At 40.6% G+C, this 21,380-nt stretch overlaps 1 protein-coding gene across 6 annotated transcripts in view; it reads left to right on the plus strand.

The window, feature by feature from the left end:
- cep112 (centrosomal protein 112) overlaps positions 1-21,380 on the plus strand; it is a 546,977-nt gene that overhangs the window by 82,379 nt on the left and 443,218 nt on the right. For 5 of the 6 annotated variants that reach the window (XM_072242065.1, XM_072242069.1, XM_072242070.1 and 2 more), the window contains exon 6: positions 9,734-9,811. The exons of the other annotated variant lie outside the window; for it this stretch is intronic. In XM_072242065.1, the coding sequence (XP_072098166.1) occupies positions 9,734-9,811 (78 nt within the window). The remainder of the gene's footprint in view (positions 1-9,733; positions 9,812-21,380) is intronic. 6 annotated transcript variants of the gene reach the window in all.

The raw sequence follows: 21,380 nt of genomic DNA on the forward strand, positions 1-21,380 counted from the left end.
ATTTTGTAAATATACACAAATTTAGAATTTGATGGCTGCAACACACTCAACAAAAGTTGGGACAGAGTTAAAATAAGATTGAAAAGTGCACAGAATATTCAAGTAACACTGGTTTGGAAGACTCCACATTAAGTAGGCTAATTGGTAGCAGGTGAGGTATCATGGCTGGGTATAAAAGTAGCGTCCATCAAAGGCTCAGTCTTTGCAAGCAAGGATGGGTCGTGGCTCATCCCCTTGTGCCAAAGTTCGTGAGAGAATTGTTAGTCAGTTCAAAAGGAACATTTCTCAATACAAGATTGCAGAGAATTTAGATCTTTCAACATCTACAGTACATAATATTGTGAAAAGATTCAGGGAATTCAGAGACATCTCAGTGCGTAAAGCGCAAGGTCAGAAACCACTGTTGAATGCGTGTGATCTTTGAGCCCTCAGGCGGCACTGCCTAAGAAACCGTCATGCTACTGTGACAATTATAGCCACCTGGGCTCGGGAGTACTTCGGAAAACCATTGTCACTGAACACAGTCTGTCGCTGCATCCAGAAATGCAACTTGAAACTGTATTATGCAAGGAGGAAGCCATACATCAACTCTATGCAGAAACGCCGGCGAGTTCTCTGGGCCCGAGCTCATCTCAGATGGACCGAAAGACTGTGGAACCGTGTGCTGTGGTCAAATGAGTCCACATTTCAGCTAGTTTTTGGGAAAAAACGGGTGTCGAGTTCTCTGTGCCAAAGATGAAAATGACCATCCACATTGTTATCAGCGAAAGGTGCAAAAGCCAGCATCTGTGATGGTATGGGGGTGCATCAGTGCTCATGGCATGGGTGAGTTGCAAGTATGTGTAGGTACCATTGACTCTGAGGCGTATATTAGGATTTTAGAGAGACATATGTTGCCATCAAGGCGACGTCTCTTCCTGGGACGTCCATGCTTACTTCAGCAGGACAATGTCAGACCACATGCTGCACGGGCTACAACCGCGTGGCTTTGTAGACACAGAGTGCGTGTGCTTGACTGGCCTGTTGCCAGTCCAGATCTGTCTCCTATTGTAAATGTATAGCACATCATGAAGAGGAGAATCAGACAACGGAGACCACGGACTGTTGAGCAGCTGAAGTCCTATATCAAGCAAGAATGGACAAAATTTCCAATTGCAAATCTACTACAATTAGTATCCTCAGTTCCAAAACGATTAAAAAGTGTTATTAAAAGGAAAGGTGATGTAACACAATGGTAAACATGCCTCTGTCCCAACTTTTGTTGAGTGTGTTGCAGCCATCAAATTCTAAATTTGTGTATGTTTACAAAATACAATTAAGTTGGTCAGTAAAACTATAGAAAATCTTTTCTTTGTACTTTTGTCAGTTAAATAAAGGTTCACGTGAATTAACATATCACAGGTTTTTGTTTTTATTGCATTTTGGAAAATATCCCAACTTTTTTGGAAATGGGGTTTGTATTTCTCTGCTATATACCTTGCGTGAAGGAAGGTGTCTGTAGATGTTGAAGGTTAATCATATTCATCCTAGCCACAGGATACTGTAGGAGTTGACCTTGGCCCAACTATCTCAGCTGCTTCATTAGTAATCATCCTTTCAACTTAAATTTAAAAATGGTGGTATCAGTGATTGTAGAAGTATTCAGTTCCATTTACAACACCTCAGCAAATGAAGCAGCCCATGCTTGCCTGCAACATTCAGACATGTGTTCATTCATTACTATCTTCAACAAGGGAAAGTCTCATCACCTACCATGACATTCAGTGTCATTACTGTTGCCAGTCCCCAACTGTGGGGTTCATTGTCAACCAGAAATCCAAATAAGTGGTATCACAGGTTAGTAGGTTAATTGATCATATTGGTTTAATTGGACAGTGCAGGCTCATTGGGTCAGAAGGATCTGTTACTAAGCTGTAATGCTAAATAAAAATTAAAATAAAAAGGTCACATAAATGCTAGATAGACTGTTGGGAATAACACACCTCCATGTTGACCTTCTATCATCTACATGATGTACCTCAGGAGCATGTTAGAATACTCTTCATTTGCTTTGAGTGCAGAACTGACAACTCAGTAAACCTCAGTGCTGTTGTTGTATGAGTGAAGTCGCTGGAGACTTATGTGCCAGACATCAAAGGACAACTCCATATTTACAATGTATGGACAATACTTTCTTTGAAACTACATACAACCTTCACACCTCCCCATTCGCATCCACACCACAGACATTATTGTCTGGTCTGGGATCTACAGCTTTTAGGAACCCATTGTTAGGAGCTGCACTCTAAATTAAAAACACAATACATTTTCAGATGTGAAGATTGGTAGCCAAAGTCAATTGCTAAATGTCCTAAATCCAAAAGTCGCTCTAACAAATGCCATTCAGTACAAAGCAGCTCACTTGATTGGCACTCCATCATCCACCTTAATTAGCATTCCTCCACACCATTTCTGCAGAGGGTCTTTTGTGTGGACCATGTACAAAATGCAAAACATTTATTTTCCCCGGCTATTCCAACTGCATGTCCTAATGTTACCTACCACAATAATGAGCAAGAGCATCAGGTGCATGGGAGCTCTACTAGTAGCGGGATTCTTTAAAGCAAGGGTTCCCAACCTTTCTTTATGCCATGGATCCCAACCATTTACTGAGGGCTTCGTGGGGTCCCGGTGGGGAATCCCTGTTTTAAAGTTATGCACCTTTCTGACTTGTAATATATTGCCAGTCTTTCATTAATTGTTGGATTGAAACCTAACAGTTCTCTTCGCACCATCACTGTGGCAAGTGCCTTCTCCAAGGAGCTGCAACAGTTCAAGAAAGTACCTCACCACCACCTCAAGGATAATTAGGGGTGGACAATAACTGAGACCTCACTGATGACATCCAGATCTCAAAACAGAGTTTTAAAGAATCATATGGAGTGAACTGATTTGGTTGAAGTGATGTGAAGTTTATGTAATGGTGATCTTAGAAAGTTGAGATTAATTATCCTGTGATTCTTCTGGCTTTGTGTCTTGCTTGACCACAATTGAGGATATTGATGTTTGCAGTGCTACCTCCACTTGTTAGTTTAACAGTTTACCTTGATTCACAGTTGGATTTGAAATATTACAAAGCTTTGATTTTATTCATTGCTGTAGTGGTAGCATGCTGCTTTCATTATTTAGTGTGCTTGTAGCACACTAGATTACCACATCAGTTGTACAGCTACCTGGTGCTGTTTCTTGTCTGCTCTTTATTGATTCACATTTGTTAGCCCACCCTGATGGTATTGGGTACATGCAGTGCCATGGGTTTATAGATTGTAGTGGAATGGACCAAAATATCCTGCTTTAGATTTGCAATGCTTTAAGGATGCTCAGTGTTGTCTTGATAAATATATGCTTGGCACAGCAGTATTTTCACAGAATGCGATGTTATCAGATTTACTTCTTGGCAAAGACAATGCAAAGATTACATTTATCATGGACATATCTATCTTCATTGTGAGGAAGGAATTCAGAATGTTTTTGTCTTGCTTTGATTCTTTTATCACCAGACACAAGGCTAGCCTAGTGGCTACATCCTGTCAAGACTGGTTCACTGATGACTTCTATAACACTCTTGATGATAAGTTACACAGTTTCCATCTAGAGTACATTCTGTTGTCTTGTGCACTTGGTATTTCCTCCAAATGGGGAGTAGTGATTTATCAGCCTAGTGAGGTGGTAGAGGGTAATCAACAGCAGGCCTCCTAGCCCATGATTATCCTCCTGACAGTTGACTTCCTGAAGTCTACCACCAGCATTTTATTTCAGATTATTTAATTAGCTGAATTTAACTAATTAATGTCTCTGGATAATTGGTCCAAAGCCTTGAACTACTTGTGTTCTGACATCCACTATTCAAGCTTGTTTACCAATTGTTTCACTGTTTTCTGGCTTTTGGTTGGTCAATAAGTCTTAGTGCACACATTTTACTTCCAGTGTATTCTCATAAACTTTACTTACATACACTGAACCCTAATTCTTGTTTTTGGATGTACTTCCACAACTCTAACAACTCTTGTATACAGTATACAGATCATTGCATATAATTGTTTATGCTGTGTGAGTTCAGGATGCTGGCTGAAGTTTATTTGAAGAATCTCTGTGAGACTGGCATATTTCAATAACTTCCAGAAACATAGAACAAGAATAGGCCATTTGGCCCTTAGAAATTGTTCTATCCAGTAAGATTGTTGATCAATACCTATTGTTCAACATTTTTCCCATATTCCCTGATAATAATAAATCATTGAAACCCGTGTGGATGCCTACGAAAACTTGCTGTATGTTCCCAAACCAACACTGTGAATGAACCAGGAGGTACGCTGTCTGCTGAGGGCTAGATGTGTGACCCAGGACTGTACAAGAAAACCAGGGAAGACTTGGGGAGGGCTATTTCAAGAGTGAAGAGACAATTCCGAGTGACAACATCGGGTGCACGTTAACTCTGGCAGGGTTTGCAAAAATTTACTTCCAACAAAGCCAAACCTAATAACATGAATGGCAGCAATGCTTCACTACCAGATGAGCTCAATGCCCTCTATGCCTGCTTTGAAAGGGAGAATGTAACTACAGCTGTGAAGATCCTTGCTGCACCTGGTGACGTGTGATCTCTGTTTTGGAGGCCAATGTTAGGCTGTCTTTAAGGAGGGAGAACCCTACTAAGGCGGCAGGCTCTGATGGAGTATCTGGTAAGGTTCTAAAAACTTGTGCCAACTATTTGTCCGGAGTATTCAAGGACATTTTCAAACTCTCACTGCTGCAGTCAGAAGTTCCCACCTGCTTCGCTGCTTTTCTGGAGCAGCGGAGGTTGATGGGAAGTGGATACTTATAAGTTTATGAGAAACATAAATAGAGTAGACAGTATCTTTTTCCCAGGTTTGAAATGTCTTAATACCAGAGGGCATGCATTTAAGATAAAGGTATAATTTCAAAGATGTGAGAGGCAAGTTGATTTTTTTTTAAGTGATGGGTGCCTGGAGTGTGCTGCCTGGGGTATTGATAAAGGCAGATACATGAGAGACTTTTAAGAGATGTTTAGATAGGCACGTGAATGTGAGGAAAAAGGAAGGACATTGTGTAGGCTGATGGGATTAGATTAGTTGGCCATATGATTTCTAATTTATTTGGTTGGGCACAATGTGGGCCACATGGCCTGTTTTTGTGCTGTACTGTTCTATGTTCTATGCTCTATGTACCATGGGGAGCATTCTGACAGGCTGCATCACTGTCTTATATGGGAAGGCTACTGCACAAACTGAAGGAAGTTATAAAACTAGTCAGCTCCATCTTGGGTACTAGCCTCCAGAGTATCCAAGACATCTTCAAGGAGCAGTGCCTCAGAAAGGCGAAGACCATTATTAAGGACTCCCATTACCCAAGGCATACTCTCTTCTCATTGTTACCACCAGGAAGGAGGTAGAGAAGCATGAAGGCACACACCAGTGATTCAGGAACAGCTTATTCCTCTCTGCCATACAATTCCTAAATGGACATTGAACCCATGAATATTACCTCATTTTTTAAATACATATTATTTCTGTTTTTGCACTTTTTTTTATCTATTCAATATACATATACAGTATATACTTATTGCAATTCATTGATTTATTATTTTATATTATCTTGTATTGCATTAAACTGCTGCTACTAAGTTAACAAATTTCATGACACATGCTGGTGATAATAAACCTGAATCTGATAAAAACAATCAGCGTTTATCATGCAGTACTGTAAATTGGACTGCCAGCATGTTGAAGGTTTGTTTTTTAATCTAGGTTGAAATGCTCAATGGAGTTTTACTCAGGAGATTCACAACAGTGTAGAGTTTTACCTTGCTAACTAGACCTTAACCTTAATCCACTGCTCAGGATTGAAAGGAGGTTGTGTTAACCTAAGTAAACTTACAGACTACCGTGTTGTCTGTTGATTGGGAAACTGCTAAATCCACGCAGCTTTGGAGCTCTTCTGAAGTGGTTGGTTGGATCTAGCATTTTGCCAAACATGTGGGTTGAGATTTCCTCCCTTTTGGTCTTAATTTTTTTGTTGGATTGTTTTATTTCATTTATGTACCAAGTTTATTTTCAGATGTTTGCTTTGAGTGTCCTTATTTCCTTTATTGTTCTTCATTTCTTTTCTGTGCTTTCTTGGTTGTGTATTATTCCTGTCTGAATTTATTAATAACACCTGTGGGGTTGTGATGTTTTTCTTTGGGTATAAGCTCTTTATTGGCAAGTTTTCATTCAAACTTTCCATAACAACTTCATTTTGCTGGGTTTGGTAAGACCATAAGACACAGGAGCAGAATTGGCCAATTGAGACTGTTCTGCCATTTCATCATGGCTGATCCATTTCCCTCTTGGCCCCCAACTCCTCCCTTCTCCCTGTATCCCTTCATGCCTCACTGATCAAAAATCTATCAACATCTGCCTTAAATATACCCAATAATATGGCCTTAACAGATACCTGTAGCATCGAATTCCGCAGATTTACCACTCTCTGACTAAAGAAATCCCTACTCACCTCCGTGCTAAGTGGATGTCCCTCTAAGGTTTAAGGAGAACATAAGGGGAAACTTCTTCACTCAGAGGGTCATGAGAGTGTTGAATGAGCTACCAGCACAAGTGGTGCATGTGAGGTCAATTTCAACATTGAAGTGAATTTTGGATAGGTACGTTGTTGGTAGGGGTATGGAGTGCTACTGTCCTGGTGCAGGTCAATGGTTTTGGCATGGACTAGATCGGCCGAAGGGCTTGTATCTGTGCTGTACTTTTCTATGACTCTATGACTCTATTATGAGGCTAAGCCCTCTGGTCTTAGACTCCCCCAGCATAGGAAACATCCTCTCCACAACCTATCAAGGTTCGAAAGGTTTCAATGAGATCCCCCCTCATTCTTCTGAATTCCAGTGAGTACAAGATCAGAGCCATCAAACGCTCCTCATGTCAGCACATCTTTTCTTAGATAAGGGCCCAAAACTGCTCACAATACTCCAAGTTAGGCCTCACCAGTGCCTTAAAAAGCCTCAGTATTACATCCTTGTTTTCATACAACCATAAGGTATAGAGTAGAGTTGGGCCATTTGGCCCATCGAGTCTGCTTTGTCATTTCATCATGGCTGATCCAATTTTCCTGTCACCCTCAATCTCCTGCCTTCATGCCGTATCCCTTCATGCCCTGACCAGTCACAAAATCTATCAACCTCTGCCTTAAAAATACATAAAAACGACTTCCAAAACTGGCTGTGGCAAAGAATTCCACAAATTCACCACCCTCTTGCTAAAAAAATTCCTCCTCATCTCCGTTCTAAAAGAACTCTCCTCTATTCTGAGTCTGTGTCCTCTGGTCTTAGACTCTCCCACCATAGGAAACATCCTCTCCACATCCATTCTATCAAGGTCTTTCACCATTCGATACGTTTCAGTGAGGTCACCCTCATTCTTCTGAATTCTAGTGAATACAGGCTCAAAGCCATCAGACACTCATCATATGACAAGCTATTCAATCCTGGAATTCTTTTTGTGAACCTCCTTTGAACCCTCTTCAGTTTCAGCACATCTTTTCTAAGATAAGGGGTCCAAACCTGCTCATAATACTCCAAATGTGGCCTCGCCAGTAATGTGATCTCTACATTACATCCTTGTTTCTATATTCTATTCCTCTTGAAATGAATGCTAACATATTACATTTGCTTTCCTCACTGCAGACTCAACCTGCAAATGAACCTTTAGGGAATCCTGCACAAGGTCTCCCAAGTCCTTCTGCTTCTCCATGTTTTGTATTTTCTCACCATTTAGAAAATAGTCAGTTCTTTCATTTCTTCTACCAAGTACATGACCATACACTTCTTGACACTGTATTTCATCTGCCATTTCTTTGCCCATTCTCTAAATCCGTCTAAGTCCTTCTGTAACCTCTGTACTTCCTCAACACTACCTGCCCCTACAGCTATCTTCGTATCATCTGCAAACTTGGCCACAAAGCCATCAATTCTATCATTGAAATCATTAACGTACAACATGAAAGAAGCGGTCCCAACACAGACCCCCAGTCACTGGCAGCAAATCAGAAAAGCATCCCATTATTCTCATTCTTTGCCTCATGTGTTTGTTTTATGTATTCTTCCATATTCTTCAGCACTGTTTGACTATTAAACTAAAACAAGTTGACCTTATAACAATGGAAATAATTAAAGACATTTTAAGTAAATAATGATTAAAACCAAATGGCTGACTGGAGAAAGGATTGCTACATATATGCACATGCGCACACACACTTAATTGAAGGCTGAGATTTTATAATGGTTCTTGAAGAGAACTCGCTCAGTTTGAGCAATACTACTTATTAGAGTATGCCTTTCTCGTAAGGTTGTTGCAGGCCTTTATCGAAGTTAGGTGGTGTCCGAATAATCTGTTGCCTCCTTAGTGCTAGGGTCAGGGATATCTAGAGTGAGTACAGAACATTTTGAATGGGGGAGGGAAAATAGCCAGAGTTTGTAGTACCTGTTAGTACCAATGACATGGATAGAAAGAAGGTTGAAGTCCTACAGAAAGAATTTAGGGAGTAAGGCGGAAAGTTAAAAGATGGACTTCTAGGGTCATAATTTCCTGTTCCTTACCCTAAATTTATGTCCACTAGTTTTATTAATTTCTGATATGGGGAAAAGTTTACTGCAGTTTACCCTATTTATATTGCTCATAATTTTCTATATCCCAAGGTCGTTATGCCTTAATCTCCTCCATTTCAGGAAAAATAGACCTCCCGTCTCTCCTCATTGCTGATATGCTCTATCACAGGCAATGTACTAGTGAATCGTAAACACAAAGTAATCTGCAGATGCTGGGGTCAAAGCAACACTCACAACACGCTGGAGGAACTCAGCAGCTCGGGCAGCATCTGTGGAAACGTCGACTCATTGTTTCCACGGATGCTGCCTGACCTGCTGAGTTCCTCCAGCGTGTTGTGAATGTATTAGTGAATCTCTTCTGTACCCTCTCCCGGACTATTACATCTTTCTTCAATGCTTACATTTCTTAAGCCTTGCTCTTCAATGCTTGTGGCTGCAGAGGCTCTTTTGAAACATCCAAGGATAAGCATCATATCGGTTGTTAAATAATATAGCAAGGAATTTGGTCAAAGATTAATGAGTAAAATTGATGAGTAGATTGACCATGATCTAATTAAATTATAATAATAGTTTTAAGTGTGCTACTCTATTACTCCCAGTTGATATTTGTCAGATTTACTTCAAAGAAATGAAGATTCTTAAGAAAAAATTGCTGCTAATAATATTGCAGTTGTACAATAACCAGACATCCCACCTCTCCCGGAAGTTCCGGGAGTCTCCCGCAAATTGATGGTGCTACCTCCCTGAAATGAGTTTTTGCAGGGTGGGATCTCTGAATAACTGTTAAACAAGTGGAAAGGATTGTTCTTTAAATAATATTCACTGCTTCGTTATGCTTTCAAGGTCACATCTTGGATTGTTGAGAGGATCTCCACTGGTGTGGACAGTGGTGGAAAAATACTCTGCTCAAATTGGTGCCAGAATTTCAAACTTTTAGCTTAGGCCTTTGCTATTTTCATCAGTTATTTTTTGAATCTTTTCTGTAGAAAGCACTTGGTGGGATTTATTTCATTCCTTACTCTGAAACCCAAGTTGCTGCTTGACAATTTAATGCAAAACTTATTTGGATTGTGTTCCCAGGTGATTTCTGAGCCCAGACCAGTAACATCTTCTGATGACAGTGATTTTGAAGCAAGATTGAACAGCTGGAACCTTGGGGTATGTTCTGTCTGTTTGCTTCTGTTTTTTTATATTACATAATGCAGCATTTTCAATACAAGAGCAGGTCACCTGGTTCATGCTTGTTTTATGTTACTTCCACAGTTCTTTAATTTCAATCCATCATCTGATGGGTTCTCTCTCATGAATTTATCCAATGATTCCTTAATACATCCATGCTGGTTGACTCAGCTAAACTAGTGAGACTCGTGCTCTCATCAAAGGAATTTCTCTTAAATTCTCTGTTGGGTTTTAACTATCTAAGATTTATAGCTCCTAATTATGGACTTCCTTCATGTGGGAGCAGCTTCTCTATGCTTATCTATGAAACTCTCTTGCGATCTTGGTAGACATTATCAGATCACCCCTCAGTTTTACTCTCTTCTGAAGTGACCCTGTCTGTTAAATGTTCCGGTTGGATGCAACTGTTCAGGTCTGGTGTCATTGCAATGCAATTTTGTACCCCCTTTAATGCTTATACATAATTGATTTACTTGTTTATTTATTATTATTATTTTTATTTTTATTATTATTATTTTCTCTGCTTGATTATGTATTGCATTGAACTGCTGCTGCTAAGTTAACAAATTTTATGTCACATGCCAGTAATAGTAAAACTAATTCTGATTCTGATTTAATTCCTCTTTATGATATGGACACCGAAACGATCTGCAGAATTATAATGCAGTTTCACATGGTATACAGTAAATTCCAAGCATGAGAAAATCTGCAGATGCTGGAAATCTAAGGGAAAACATACAAAATGCTGGAGGACACCTGAATCCTGATGAAGGGTCTTTGCTCGAAACATTGATTGTTGATTCATTTCCATAGATGCTGCCTGACCTACTGAATTCTTCCAACATTTTGTGTGTTATGCCATAAATGACCTAGTTTGGCTAGGTTTGTTGAACTTGACTAATGCTCATTCATATTATTTTTTGTTGAATGAATCTCCAGCCGTTGTCAGGTTCCCATTTTTGACTTTCTACTAACTCAGTATGTAGAACTGGCTGTGCACTTGGTAAGATACATTGGGCCTCACTGATAATTATTTGTTTGTTCTGTCTCATTCTGAAAGGATTGTTCCCTACCCTTTTAAGTTTTCTCTTCCTTAATTTTTCTAGGATCAAGTACTTTTGCTTGTCAAGCAACTCACCTACAGAGGGTGTAGTTGAAGCATGGAGGACGCAGTTGGAGTTTCAGCTCTACCAACTCTCGGCTTTTATGTTAAGCTCCTAAATATGGATCTTGATGATTAAAACAAACACTTGCTAACACATTTCAGATTTGGAGTTCAGTAAAATTAATACTTATGTTTTGAGTTATTTTTGCTTCAATTTCATTAACATTATCTTCAGGACTGCAAACTTAAGTAATCATATAAAGAGTTAAAATACTCTTTAATTCTCGGAACTCTGAAAGATTTCTGGTTTGTCACATAAATAGAATAGCCAGTAGCCACACAATAGCTTTGCAGTTCAGTGACTAACTCAATTGAGAATACAATATTAGTAATAAACAGATCAAAGGGAATACAGTCAGCCCATATCCTTTAGTTGTGGCTTTGCATGAGAGCAAATAGATTGATATTGGTCTCTACGAACTTCAAAGTGATTTCAGTAGTCAGTGAAGGAGACACCACAAACAGCTGCACCACTGAACTGCTCTGGGAAATTTACTGGAAAACAGAGACATAGAAGGCTACAGCTGTTGTGAAAGTACATAAGAAAATTAAGAACTTTTTGCAAATATTATAATTGCATATTTAGTTGTTATGTAAAAATATCATGATTGTATTAAAAAATATTCCATGAAACCCAGTAAGGATTTAAATATATCCATCTAATTAAGTAACATGGCGGCAGTATTTAAAAATCAGAGACTGTGCCAGCTACAGCAAATCCTGGCAATCAGCAGTGAGATGAAAATTGGTCATTCTCCGTTATCTGTCACAAAGAATTAATCTGCTTTGCCAGAAAAGCAGTTTAAAGAGCAAGCAACTAAATGAAATTGTGTGTCTGTACAAAAATACAAACAAATACCAGGAAGCATAATCTCAAGTCGGAATGTTCAAAGGGTTCAAAGGATAGCAGGGAACAGCTTGAGCTTTGTTTTTGTGGTTTAGAATGGCAATTGAACTCTGATTAGAGGACAGATGTGTCTGTCCCAGGCTTTCATTATTCTGTGAGCAAAAAAAATTATAAATGCTCATGATAGTATGTGTATATGTTTTTAAACTATTTCCCTTGTTCTTTTAATCTCTTCCGCTGTACTTTTGTGAGTTCTGGTAGATGGCAAACACCCATGGAACCATATCTTAACAAACGTTGTCAGCCTTGGAAGAGGAAGGGAGGAAACTCGATCCTCTCAAAAGTCGCATGCCTTGTTGCTTCCCGAACTATGAAGCCAAGAGACTGATTTCTTTGGTCAGGTTCTGCCAGGTCATTGTTTTGTCAGTCTTAAGATTGAGTATTTACCATCAAGACCTTCCTTCTCTCCATGTTCCTTCCTGTGTGTGCGTGGGTTTCCTCCAGGTGCTCTGGCTTCCTCCCACAATCCAAAGATGTATCAGTTATTAGATTAATTGATGATTGTAAATTGTCCCATGATTAAGCTAGGGTTAAATTGGTGGGTTGGTGGTTTGCTGGGTGGCAGGGTTTGGAGGGACAGAAAGGCTGTTCCATGCTTTATCTCTAAATAAAATAAATCTGAACAAAAATAAATGTATAGGATGACAATAGTTACTGAAAAGCTGGATGTTATTTGCCCTGTGCTACAATGAAGATACCTAACCCAATTTCTCTATCAGAAACAAGAGAAAATCTGTGGATGCTGGAAATCCAAGCAACACACACAAAATGCCAGAAAAATTCAGCAGGCCAGAAGGTAGCATCTATGGAAGAGAGTACAGTCAACATCTTCAGCAGGGTCCTGTGAAGGGTCTTGGCCCGAAATGTCAACTGTACTCTTTTCCAATTTCTCTATATCCTTTTGATAATTTCATGAATGCAGAAAAGATTTACCATGATGTTGCCTGAACCTAGGGCCAGAGTTTCAAGGAAAGATTACATAAACTAGGGCTGTTCCATGAAACATAGGACATTGAGGGGTGACCTAATAGAGGTATTTAAAGGGTGACATGGTAGTGTAGCAGTTTGCATAACACTATTACAGTGCCAGCAACAAGGGTTTAGTTCCACCGCTGTCGGTATGGAGTTTGTATGTTCTCCCTGAGTGCATGGGTTTCGTCCAAATGCTCTGGCTCCCTCTGACAGTCCAAAGATGTACGGGTTAGTGGGTTAGTTGGTCATATGGGTGTAACTGAATGGCACAGGCTCGTTGGGGCAGAAGGGCTTGTTACCATGCTGTATCTCAAAAACATATTAAAAAAAAGATCCTGAGGAGCAAAGGCAGGGTGAAAGTCCAGTTGTTTACCCAGGGAGGAGGTCGTAAAAACAAGAGGCATAGGTTTAAGATCAAGATGAGAGATTTAAAAGGGACATCAGAGGGAGCTTCCTCACACATTGTGGTGTATACTTGGAATGAGTTGCTAGAAATAGTGGTTGATCTAGGCAGACACATGAGCAATATTTAAAAGCTATGCAGATAAGTGCATTGGTAGAAGAGATTTAGAAATCTTATGGATCAAATGCAGGCACATGGGACAAGCCCATTGGGCGACACATCTGGCATGGAGAAGATGGGCTGAAGAGCATGTTTCCATACAATGTGACTATGACTCAATTTCTATCTGTCTTACTGTTGTCAGCAAACTCAGCAACCATACCATATGTGCCTTCCTTCAAGTCATTTAGTGAAATTGTTCAAAGCTGAGGCACACCGATCCCTGAGGCATACTGCGCATAACTGGTGAACCAGAAAAGACCCCTTTCTTCTTTCTGTCAACCAGTCAATCTTCTATCCACACTGACATTTTTTATGAACTTTTATTATTCATTTGTTGTACCTTGAACATTAAAGTCTCTGTCCTTTTTTTTTTCTGTTCAGCTAGTGTAAGTACAGGTGTCCCCCGCTTTTCGAACTTTCACTTTACGAAACCACACTGTTACGAAAGACCTACATTAGTACCCAGTTTTCACTAACAGAAGGTGTTTTCACTGTTACGAAAAAAGCAGCGTGCGATAAAAGGCAGCGCGCACCCCGAGCAGCTGCTCTCCCCTGGATTCGGAACTGCATTCTCGCCGGCATTGCTTAAGCACGTGCCTGTGAGCAGCCATTTGCAAGATGAGTTCTATGGTATCGGAAAAGCCTAAAAGAGCTCGTAAGGGTGTTACACAGCGTAAAATAATTAAGACATAATTAAGTGTTTCGATTGTGGTGAACGAAGTAAGCACTAAGTGAGTTTGGCTTGTGGAAGTTGACGAAGATGATGTTGAAGAGGTTTTGGCATCCCATGACCAAGAACTGATAGATGAAGAGCTGATGCATTTGGAAGAGGAAAGGATAATATTTGAAACCGAATGAGCAATGATAAAGTACGACTTTAATTTTGAAAGAGTACGTCGGTTTAGGGGATATTTGCAGGATGGTTTGAGTGCTTACAAAGAACTGTATGATCTAAAAATGTGCGAGGCTCAGCAGTTAAGCAAGCCTTCCACATCAGCTACAGCAGACGACGAACCTCGACCTTCGACATTGAGGCGGGCAATCATAGGAGAAGATGAGCTGCCTGCTCTAATGTAAACAGACGATGAGATGACACCCCAGTGTCCCACTACCCCAACACCCAGGCCGCGGACAGATACTGATTCACGGAGAATGCAGCAGTAGCCGGGAGACACACAGCACATCTTTAAGAAAAACGCCGAAATAAACATGCTAATTAATTAGGTGCCGCCCAACACGTAATTGTCAGCCGAGATCAGAGGTGATGCAGTCGGCAATTGGCATGTTTATTTCGGCTTTTTTCTTAAAGATATGCTGGATGCATCCCGGCTACCGCTGGACCTCTGCGTGCTTCGCGGCAATGTATCGCTCAGCGGCCTTGGAGGGTGGGGGCCACTGCACCACCCAAACTCCGACAAGTCTAACACACCATCATCAGTGTGCTCCGTGCTTTCCCAATTCCGGTAAGTGATTCTACACTGTACATACATTATTTCTACTTTATATCGGCTGTGTATTTTTACATGTTATTTGGTATGATTTGGCAGCCTCATAGCTTAAAGGATACTGGAGAGCGCTTGTGCTGTGTTTTTGCTGACGGCGCTTGGCGTGAGATTTTTGCTATGGAGAACAGTTCAGGCGATGATTGTGGAAAAGTATTTCTACTTTATATAAGCTGTGTATTTATCATATCATTCCTGCTTTTACTATATGTTACTGTTATTTTAGGTTTTATGTGTTATTTGGCATGATTTGGTAGGTTATTTTTGGGTCTGCGAACACTCACAAAATTTTCCCATATAAATAAATGGTAATTGCTTCTTCACTTTACGACATTTCGGCTTACGAACCGTTTCATAGGAACGCTCTACCTTCGGATGGCCGGGGAAACTTGTACTATATCTTTGGAATACCTGCTCAGAGCATCTGTATTTTAGATTAGATTAGATTATGAGGACACGTAGTCCTCCTTTATTGTCATTTAGTAATGCATGCATTAAGAAATGATACAATGTTTTTCCAGAATGATATCACAGAAACACATGACAAACCAAGACTGAAAAACTGACAAAAACCACATAATTATAACATATAGTTACAACGGTGCAAAGCAATACGGTAATTTGATAAGAACAGACCATGGGCATGGTAAAGTCTCAAAGTCTCTCGAAAGTCCCATCATCTCACGCAGACGGTGAACCCCCAGCGCCGCCAACTTGCCGATGCAGCATCCCGGAAGCATCTGACCACCGTCCCACTCTGAGTCCGTCCAAAAACTCCGAGCCGCCGACCAGCTCCCCGACACCGATGCACTGAGCGCTTCGACCCCAGCCCCAGCAACAGGCAAGACCGAGGATTTGGGGCCTTCCCTCCGGAGATTCTCGATCGCACAGTAGCAGCGGCAGCGAAGCAGGCATTTCAGAAGTTTCTCCAGATGTTCCTCCGTGCTTCTTCATGTCTGTCTCTATCAAATCAGGATTGTGCACAGTATCCTACTTCACAGATACGTTATCAATTTGGAACGGCCGTGCGCTCTGCGTCGCGCTGCCATCTTCTCCTCCCTCTTAATGAATATTTTATAACCTTTGTTCGATACTTTCATTAACTGTTTTAATCCAATGGACAAAAATATTTTAGAGCCTTTCTTCGTTCTAGCAATTTTACATTTCCAATTCAGTAATTTAAAAAAATTGTATTCCATTTGTGATATAATGAAAACCCCAGTATCATCTACCTCTTCTTGCAAGAAATTTAAAATATCCATGTGCATCAGCAGTCCTGAATGTTGTTAATGCTTTGAATGATTTCAATGTTAATTGTCATGTAATGGACATAGAACAGTACTGTACAGCACACTATGGGCCCTTCAGCTCATAATGTTATGCCAGTTTTGTAACCTACTGAGATGGTTTAAATGGTTTCATTTATTATCAGAGAATTATACAGTATACAGCCTGAAATTCTTACTCTTCACAGACATCCATGAAAAACAGAAGAACCTCAAAAGAATGAATGACAGAAAAATGTTAGAACCCTCCCTCTCTCCCCCCCCACACAAGCGTCAACCTCCCCCCTCCCCCCACCCATTTCAGTGGAAAGCATCAGCACCCACCACCCACCAAGAAACAGCAAAGCACCAAAGAAAGACTATGATCTGCAGTCAACAAAAACTATAGTTTACCTGACAGTTTGACATGCCACAGGCTCTTTCACTCACTAGCAAGGGACAGAGAGATGTCACCCTTTTCGCAGTGAAAGGGTAGACCAACAAACATTCGCAATTGCAATGTTACTGTCTGCCGTGTCTCTTTTTATTCCGAGATTCTCCAACTCAAGAATTGGTGGTAAACTCTCCTCACCATCAAGAGAGAGAAAGAGAGTGTGATTGCTTGACTACAAAGACCTTCATTTGCAGCATCGCCTCTGTGAAATCCTGATGTTCCTTCTCCCACGACACCGGCCTGGAATCGGTTGTCTACAGGGCTGCACCCCGCTCCTGGAGAATATCGGAAAGTGGCCAGTCGGTCGGTGAGCTTCAAGAATGGGAACTCATCGTCATGAAAAACCGCTGATTGATTTGCTGTTGCAGATCAGGGACCTCGATAGAACCCCAACCACCTTGAAAAGAGAAAAAGAGACATTAAAGAGAAGAATTTAAGCTGTTTCCGCAGATGAGCTCGAAGAGACAGCCATTTGACGCCATCTTAACTCCACCCAAGATCAATCTAACCCTTCCTTCCTGCAAAGGCTATAGCCCTCCATTTTTCTTTCATCTATGTGCTCATCTAAGAGACTTTTTTATGCCCCTAATATGTCAGCCTCCACCATCACCCCTGGTGGTGCATTCTGGTGAAATATTGACTTTATTTTAGTAGAATATGAACGAATAGTTATATGTATTTGATAGATTATAATGAAGGAAATCTGAGTATCTTTCTAAATCTTTCAAAATCTTTCCTCAGATTTGTGAAAGCAGTGCTTTTGAACTTTTTTTTAAGGCAGAGGAAGACTGATATTTGATTAACATGAGGAGTGAAAGGTTATTGAAGGTAGACAAGAATGTGAAGTTTACGTAACAGATCAGCAGATCAGTTGTGACATTATTGATGGCAAAGCAGGTTTGTAGGATTGAGGCTTCCTCCTGTTTCTAAATTAAATACTTGTCTCTTAAAACTGGCTATTAAATTCCAGAACAGATGATGTAAATGCCACTTGCCACTTTCAGCTGCTGCCCTGATTTCAAGGCCTTATTTTAGTGATATTAAGAAACTTGAGTAAGATTGTAGTCATTGGGAATCAATAAGAAAACATTCTTATTAGAAGAGGCGAGCTGTGGTGATAAAGGATTCGTTAGTCAGGTGAACAGAAAGGGAGTTCTGTGGACAGGAATGGGATTCCTGGATGGTATATTGCCTCCTGGGTGCCAGGGTCCAGGACATCTCAGATAAAGTCCTTAGCATTCTTAAGTGGATGGGTGAACAGCCAAGAGGTCATAGTCCATGTAGGTAGGAAGAGTGTCTAGGTTCTGCAAAGGGAGTTCAGGGAGTTAGGTGCCAAGTTAAAGGGCAGGACATCCAGATTGTGATCTCAGAATTGTTGGCCATGTCACATGCTAGTGAGGCCAGAAATAGGAAGAATATACAGTTCAACATGTGCTAAGGAGTTGGTGTAGGAGGGAGGGCATGAGATGTTTTGATCATTGGGCTCTTTTCTAGGGAAGGTGGGACCTGTATAGAAGAGACGGCTTGCACTTGAACTGGAAAGGGCCTAATATTCTAGCAGGAAGGTTTGCTGGAGCTGCATGGTGGGGTTTAAACTGGAGTTGCACAGGTGTGAACTGGAGTGCCAGAACAGTTAGTAGAGAGGTTGTGGAGAGAGATGTTGATAAGACCACAGACAAAGTGAGGAATCAAAAGATTGAGCATGGTGCGACTAGTGTCCTGAGTTGGAATGGCAGATGAGATCAGCATGGATCAACACCTAGAATTATATTGTATCAATTAGTGAGACTTGGTTGCAGGAGGAGCAGGATTGGCAGCTCAGTATTCCAGGAGTCTGTTGTTTTAGATGCAACAGAGCAGGAGGGATTAAAGAAGTGGAGGAGGTGGCATTACTAGTCAAGGAAAATGTCACGGCAGTGCTCAGTAGGGACAGAATGGAAAACTCGTCTAGTGAGGCGTTATAGGTCAAAATGAGAAATAAGAAATGTATGACCACGTTAATGGGGCTATATTACAGACCACTCAACAGTCTGAAAGATTTAGAGGAACAAATTTGGAGAGAGATCGCTGACTGTTGCAAGAGATATTTGGTTGTAGTAGGTGATTTTAACTTTCTACATATTGACTGGGGCTCCCATACTATAAAAGGACTAGATGGGATAGAGTTTGTGAAATGCGTTCAGGAAAGTTTCCTTAATCAGAATGTAGAAGTCCCAATCAGAGAGTGTGCAATATTTGATTTGCTATTGAGGAATGATACAGGGCAGGTGACCAAAGTTTGTGTGGGGAAGCACTTTGCAACTAGTGATCACGTTGCCATTATTTTCAAAGTAAATATGCAAAAAGATAGGTTGGGTCCACGGGTTGAGATTCAAAATTGGTGAAGGACCAACTTTGATGATATCAGAAATGGTCTGGCAAATGTGGATTGGGTCAGGCTGATTCCTGGCAAAAGTGTACTTGGTAGTGGGAGGCCTTAAAAAGTGGAAGTTTGAGAGTACAATGCTTGTATGTGCCTATCAGAATAAAAGGTAAAAGTTTTGGAACCTTGGTTTTCAAGAGATATTGAGGCCCTGGTTAAGGGGAGAAAAGGAGGTACAGTTGAAGTCAGAAGTTTACATACACCTTAGTCAAATGCATTTAAACTCAGTTTTTCACAATTCTTGACATTTAATCCAAGAAAACATTCCCTGTTCTAAGTCAGTTAGGATCACTATTTTAAGAATGTGAAACGTCAGAATAATAGTAGAGAGAATGATTTATTTCAGCTTTTATTTCTTTCATCACTTTCCCAGTGGGTCAGAAGTTTACATACATTTTGTTAGTATTTGGTAGCATTGCCTTTAAATTGTTTAACTTGGATCAAACGTTTTGGGTATTCCTCCAGACAGAACTGGTGTAACTGAGTCAGGTTTGTAGGCCTCCTTGCTCGCACACGCTTTTTCAGTTCTGCCCACAAATTTTCTATCGGATTAAAGTTAGGGCTTTGTGATGGCCACTCCAATACTTTGACTTTGTTGTCCTTAGGCAATTTTGCCACAACTTTGGAGGTATGCTTGGGGTCATTGTCCATTTGGAAGACCCATTTGCGACTGAGCTTTAACTTCCTGGCTGATGTCTTGAGATGTTGCTTCAATATATCCACATAATTTTCCTTCCTCATGATGCCATCTATTTTGTGAAGTGCACCAGTCCCTCCTGCAGCAAAGCACCCCCACAACATGATGCTGCCGCCCCCATGCTTCACGAATGGGATGGTGTTCTTTGGCTTGCAAACCTCACCCTTTTTCCTCCAAACATAACGATGATCATTATGGCCAAACAGTTCAATTTTTGTTTCATCAGCCCAAAAAGTAAGATCTTTGTCCCCATGTGCATGTGCAAACTGTAGTCTGGCTTTTCTATGGCGATTTTAGAGCAGTGGTTTCTTCCTCGCTGAGCAGCCTTTCAGGTTATGTTGATATAGGACTCATTTTACTATGGATATAGATACTTGTCTACCTGTTTCCTCCAGCATCTTCACAAGGTCCTTTGCTTTGGTTCTGGGATTGATTTGCACTTTTCGCACCAAAGTACTTTCATCTCTAGGAGACAAAATGCATCTCCTTCCTGAGCGGTATGTCAGCTGCGTGGTCCCATGGTGTTTATACTTGCGTACTATTGTTTGTACAGATGAATGTGGTACCTTCAGCAGTTTGGAAATTACTCCCAAGGATGAACCAGACTTGATATCATTTTCTGGCTCAGTCCGATAGAAAATTTGTGGGCAGAACTGAAAAGTGTGTGTGAGCAAGGAGGCCTACAAACCTGACTCAGTTACACCAGTTCTGTCTGGAGGAATGGAACAAAATTCCAGCAACTTACTGAGAGAAGCTTGTGGAAGGCTACCCAAAATGTTTGTCCCAAGTTAAACAATTTAAAAGCAATGCTACCAAATACTAACAAAGTTTATGTAAACTTCTGACCCACTGGGAAAGTGATGAAAGAAATAAAAGCTGAAATAAATCATTCTCTCTACTATTATTCTGATGTTTCACATTCTTAAAATAAAATAGTGATCCTAACTGACCCAAGACAGGGAATGTTTTCTTGGATTAAATGTCAGGAATTGTGAGAAACTGAGTTTAAATGTATTTGGCTAAGGTGTATGTAAACTTCTGACTTCAACTGTATATAGCAGGTGTAGACAGACAAGAACAAATGAATTGCTTATGGAGCATAGGAAATGCAAGAGAACACAGAAGAAAGAAATCAGCAGGCTAAAAGAAGGCATGAAGTTGCTATAGCATACGAGGTGAATCCGAAGGGATTCCACAGATATGCTAAGAGCAAAAGAATTATGAGAGATAGAAAATGCATGCCAAAAGTCATGGGGGATTTCAATGTGCAGGGGGATTGGGAAAATCAAGTTTGTGCTGGATTCTGGGGTGGGGGTGATTTTAGAGTGCCTATGAGATGGCTTTTTAAGCAGCTCCTGATTGTGCCCACTAGGGGATCAGCTATTCTGGATTCAGTGTTGTGCAATGAACCAGAACTGATTGGAGAGCTTAAGGTAAAAAAAACCTTTGGAGCGAGGGAATTTTAAGGAGAAGCTAAAGTCAGATGTATCTGCATTAAAGTGAAATAAAAGGAATCACAGAGGCATGAGAGAGGAGTTGGCCAGGATTTATTGGTAAAGAACACAGGCAGGGATGATGGCAGAGCAGCAATGGCTGGAA

The sequence above is a fragment of the Mobula birostris genome, chromosome 24 (genome assembly GCF_030028105.1).
Source record: "Mobula birostris isolate sMobBir1 chromosome 24, sMobBir1.hap1, whole genome shotgun sequence".
Taxonomy (NCBI): Eukaryota; Metazoa; Chordata; class Chondrichthyes; order Myliobatiformes; family Myliobatidae; genus Mobula; species Mobula birostris.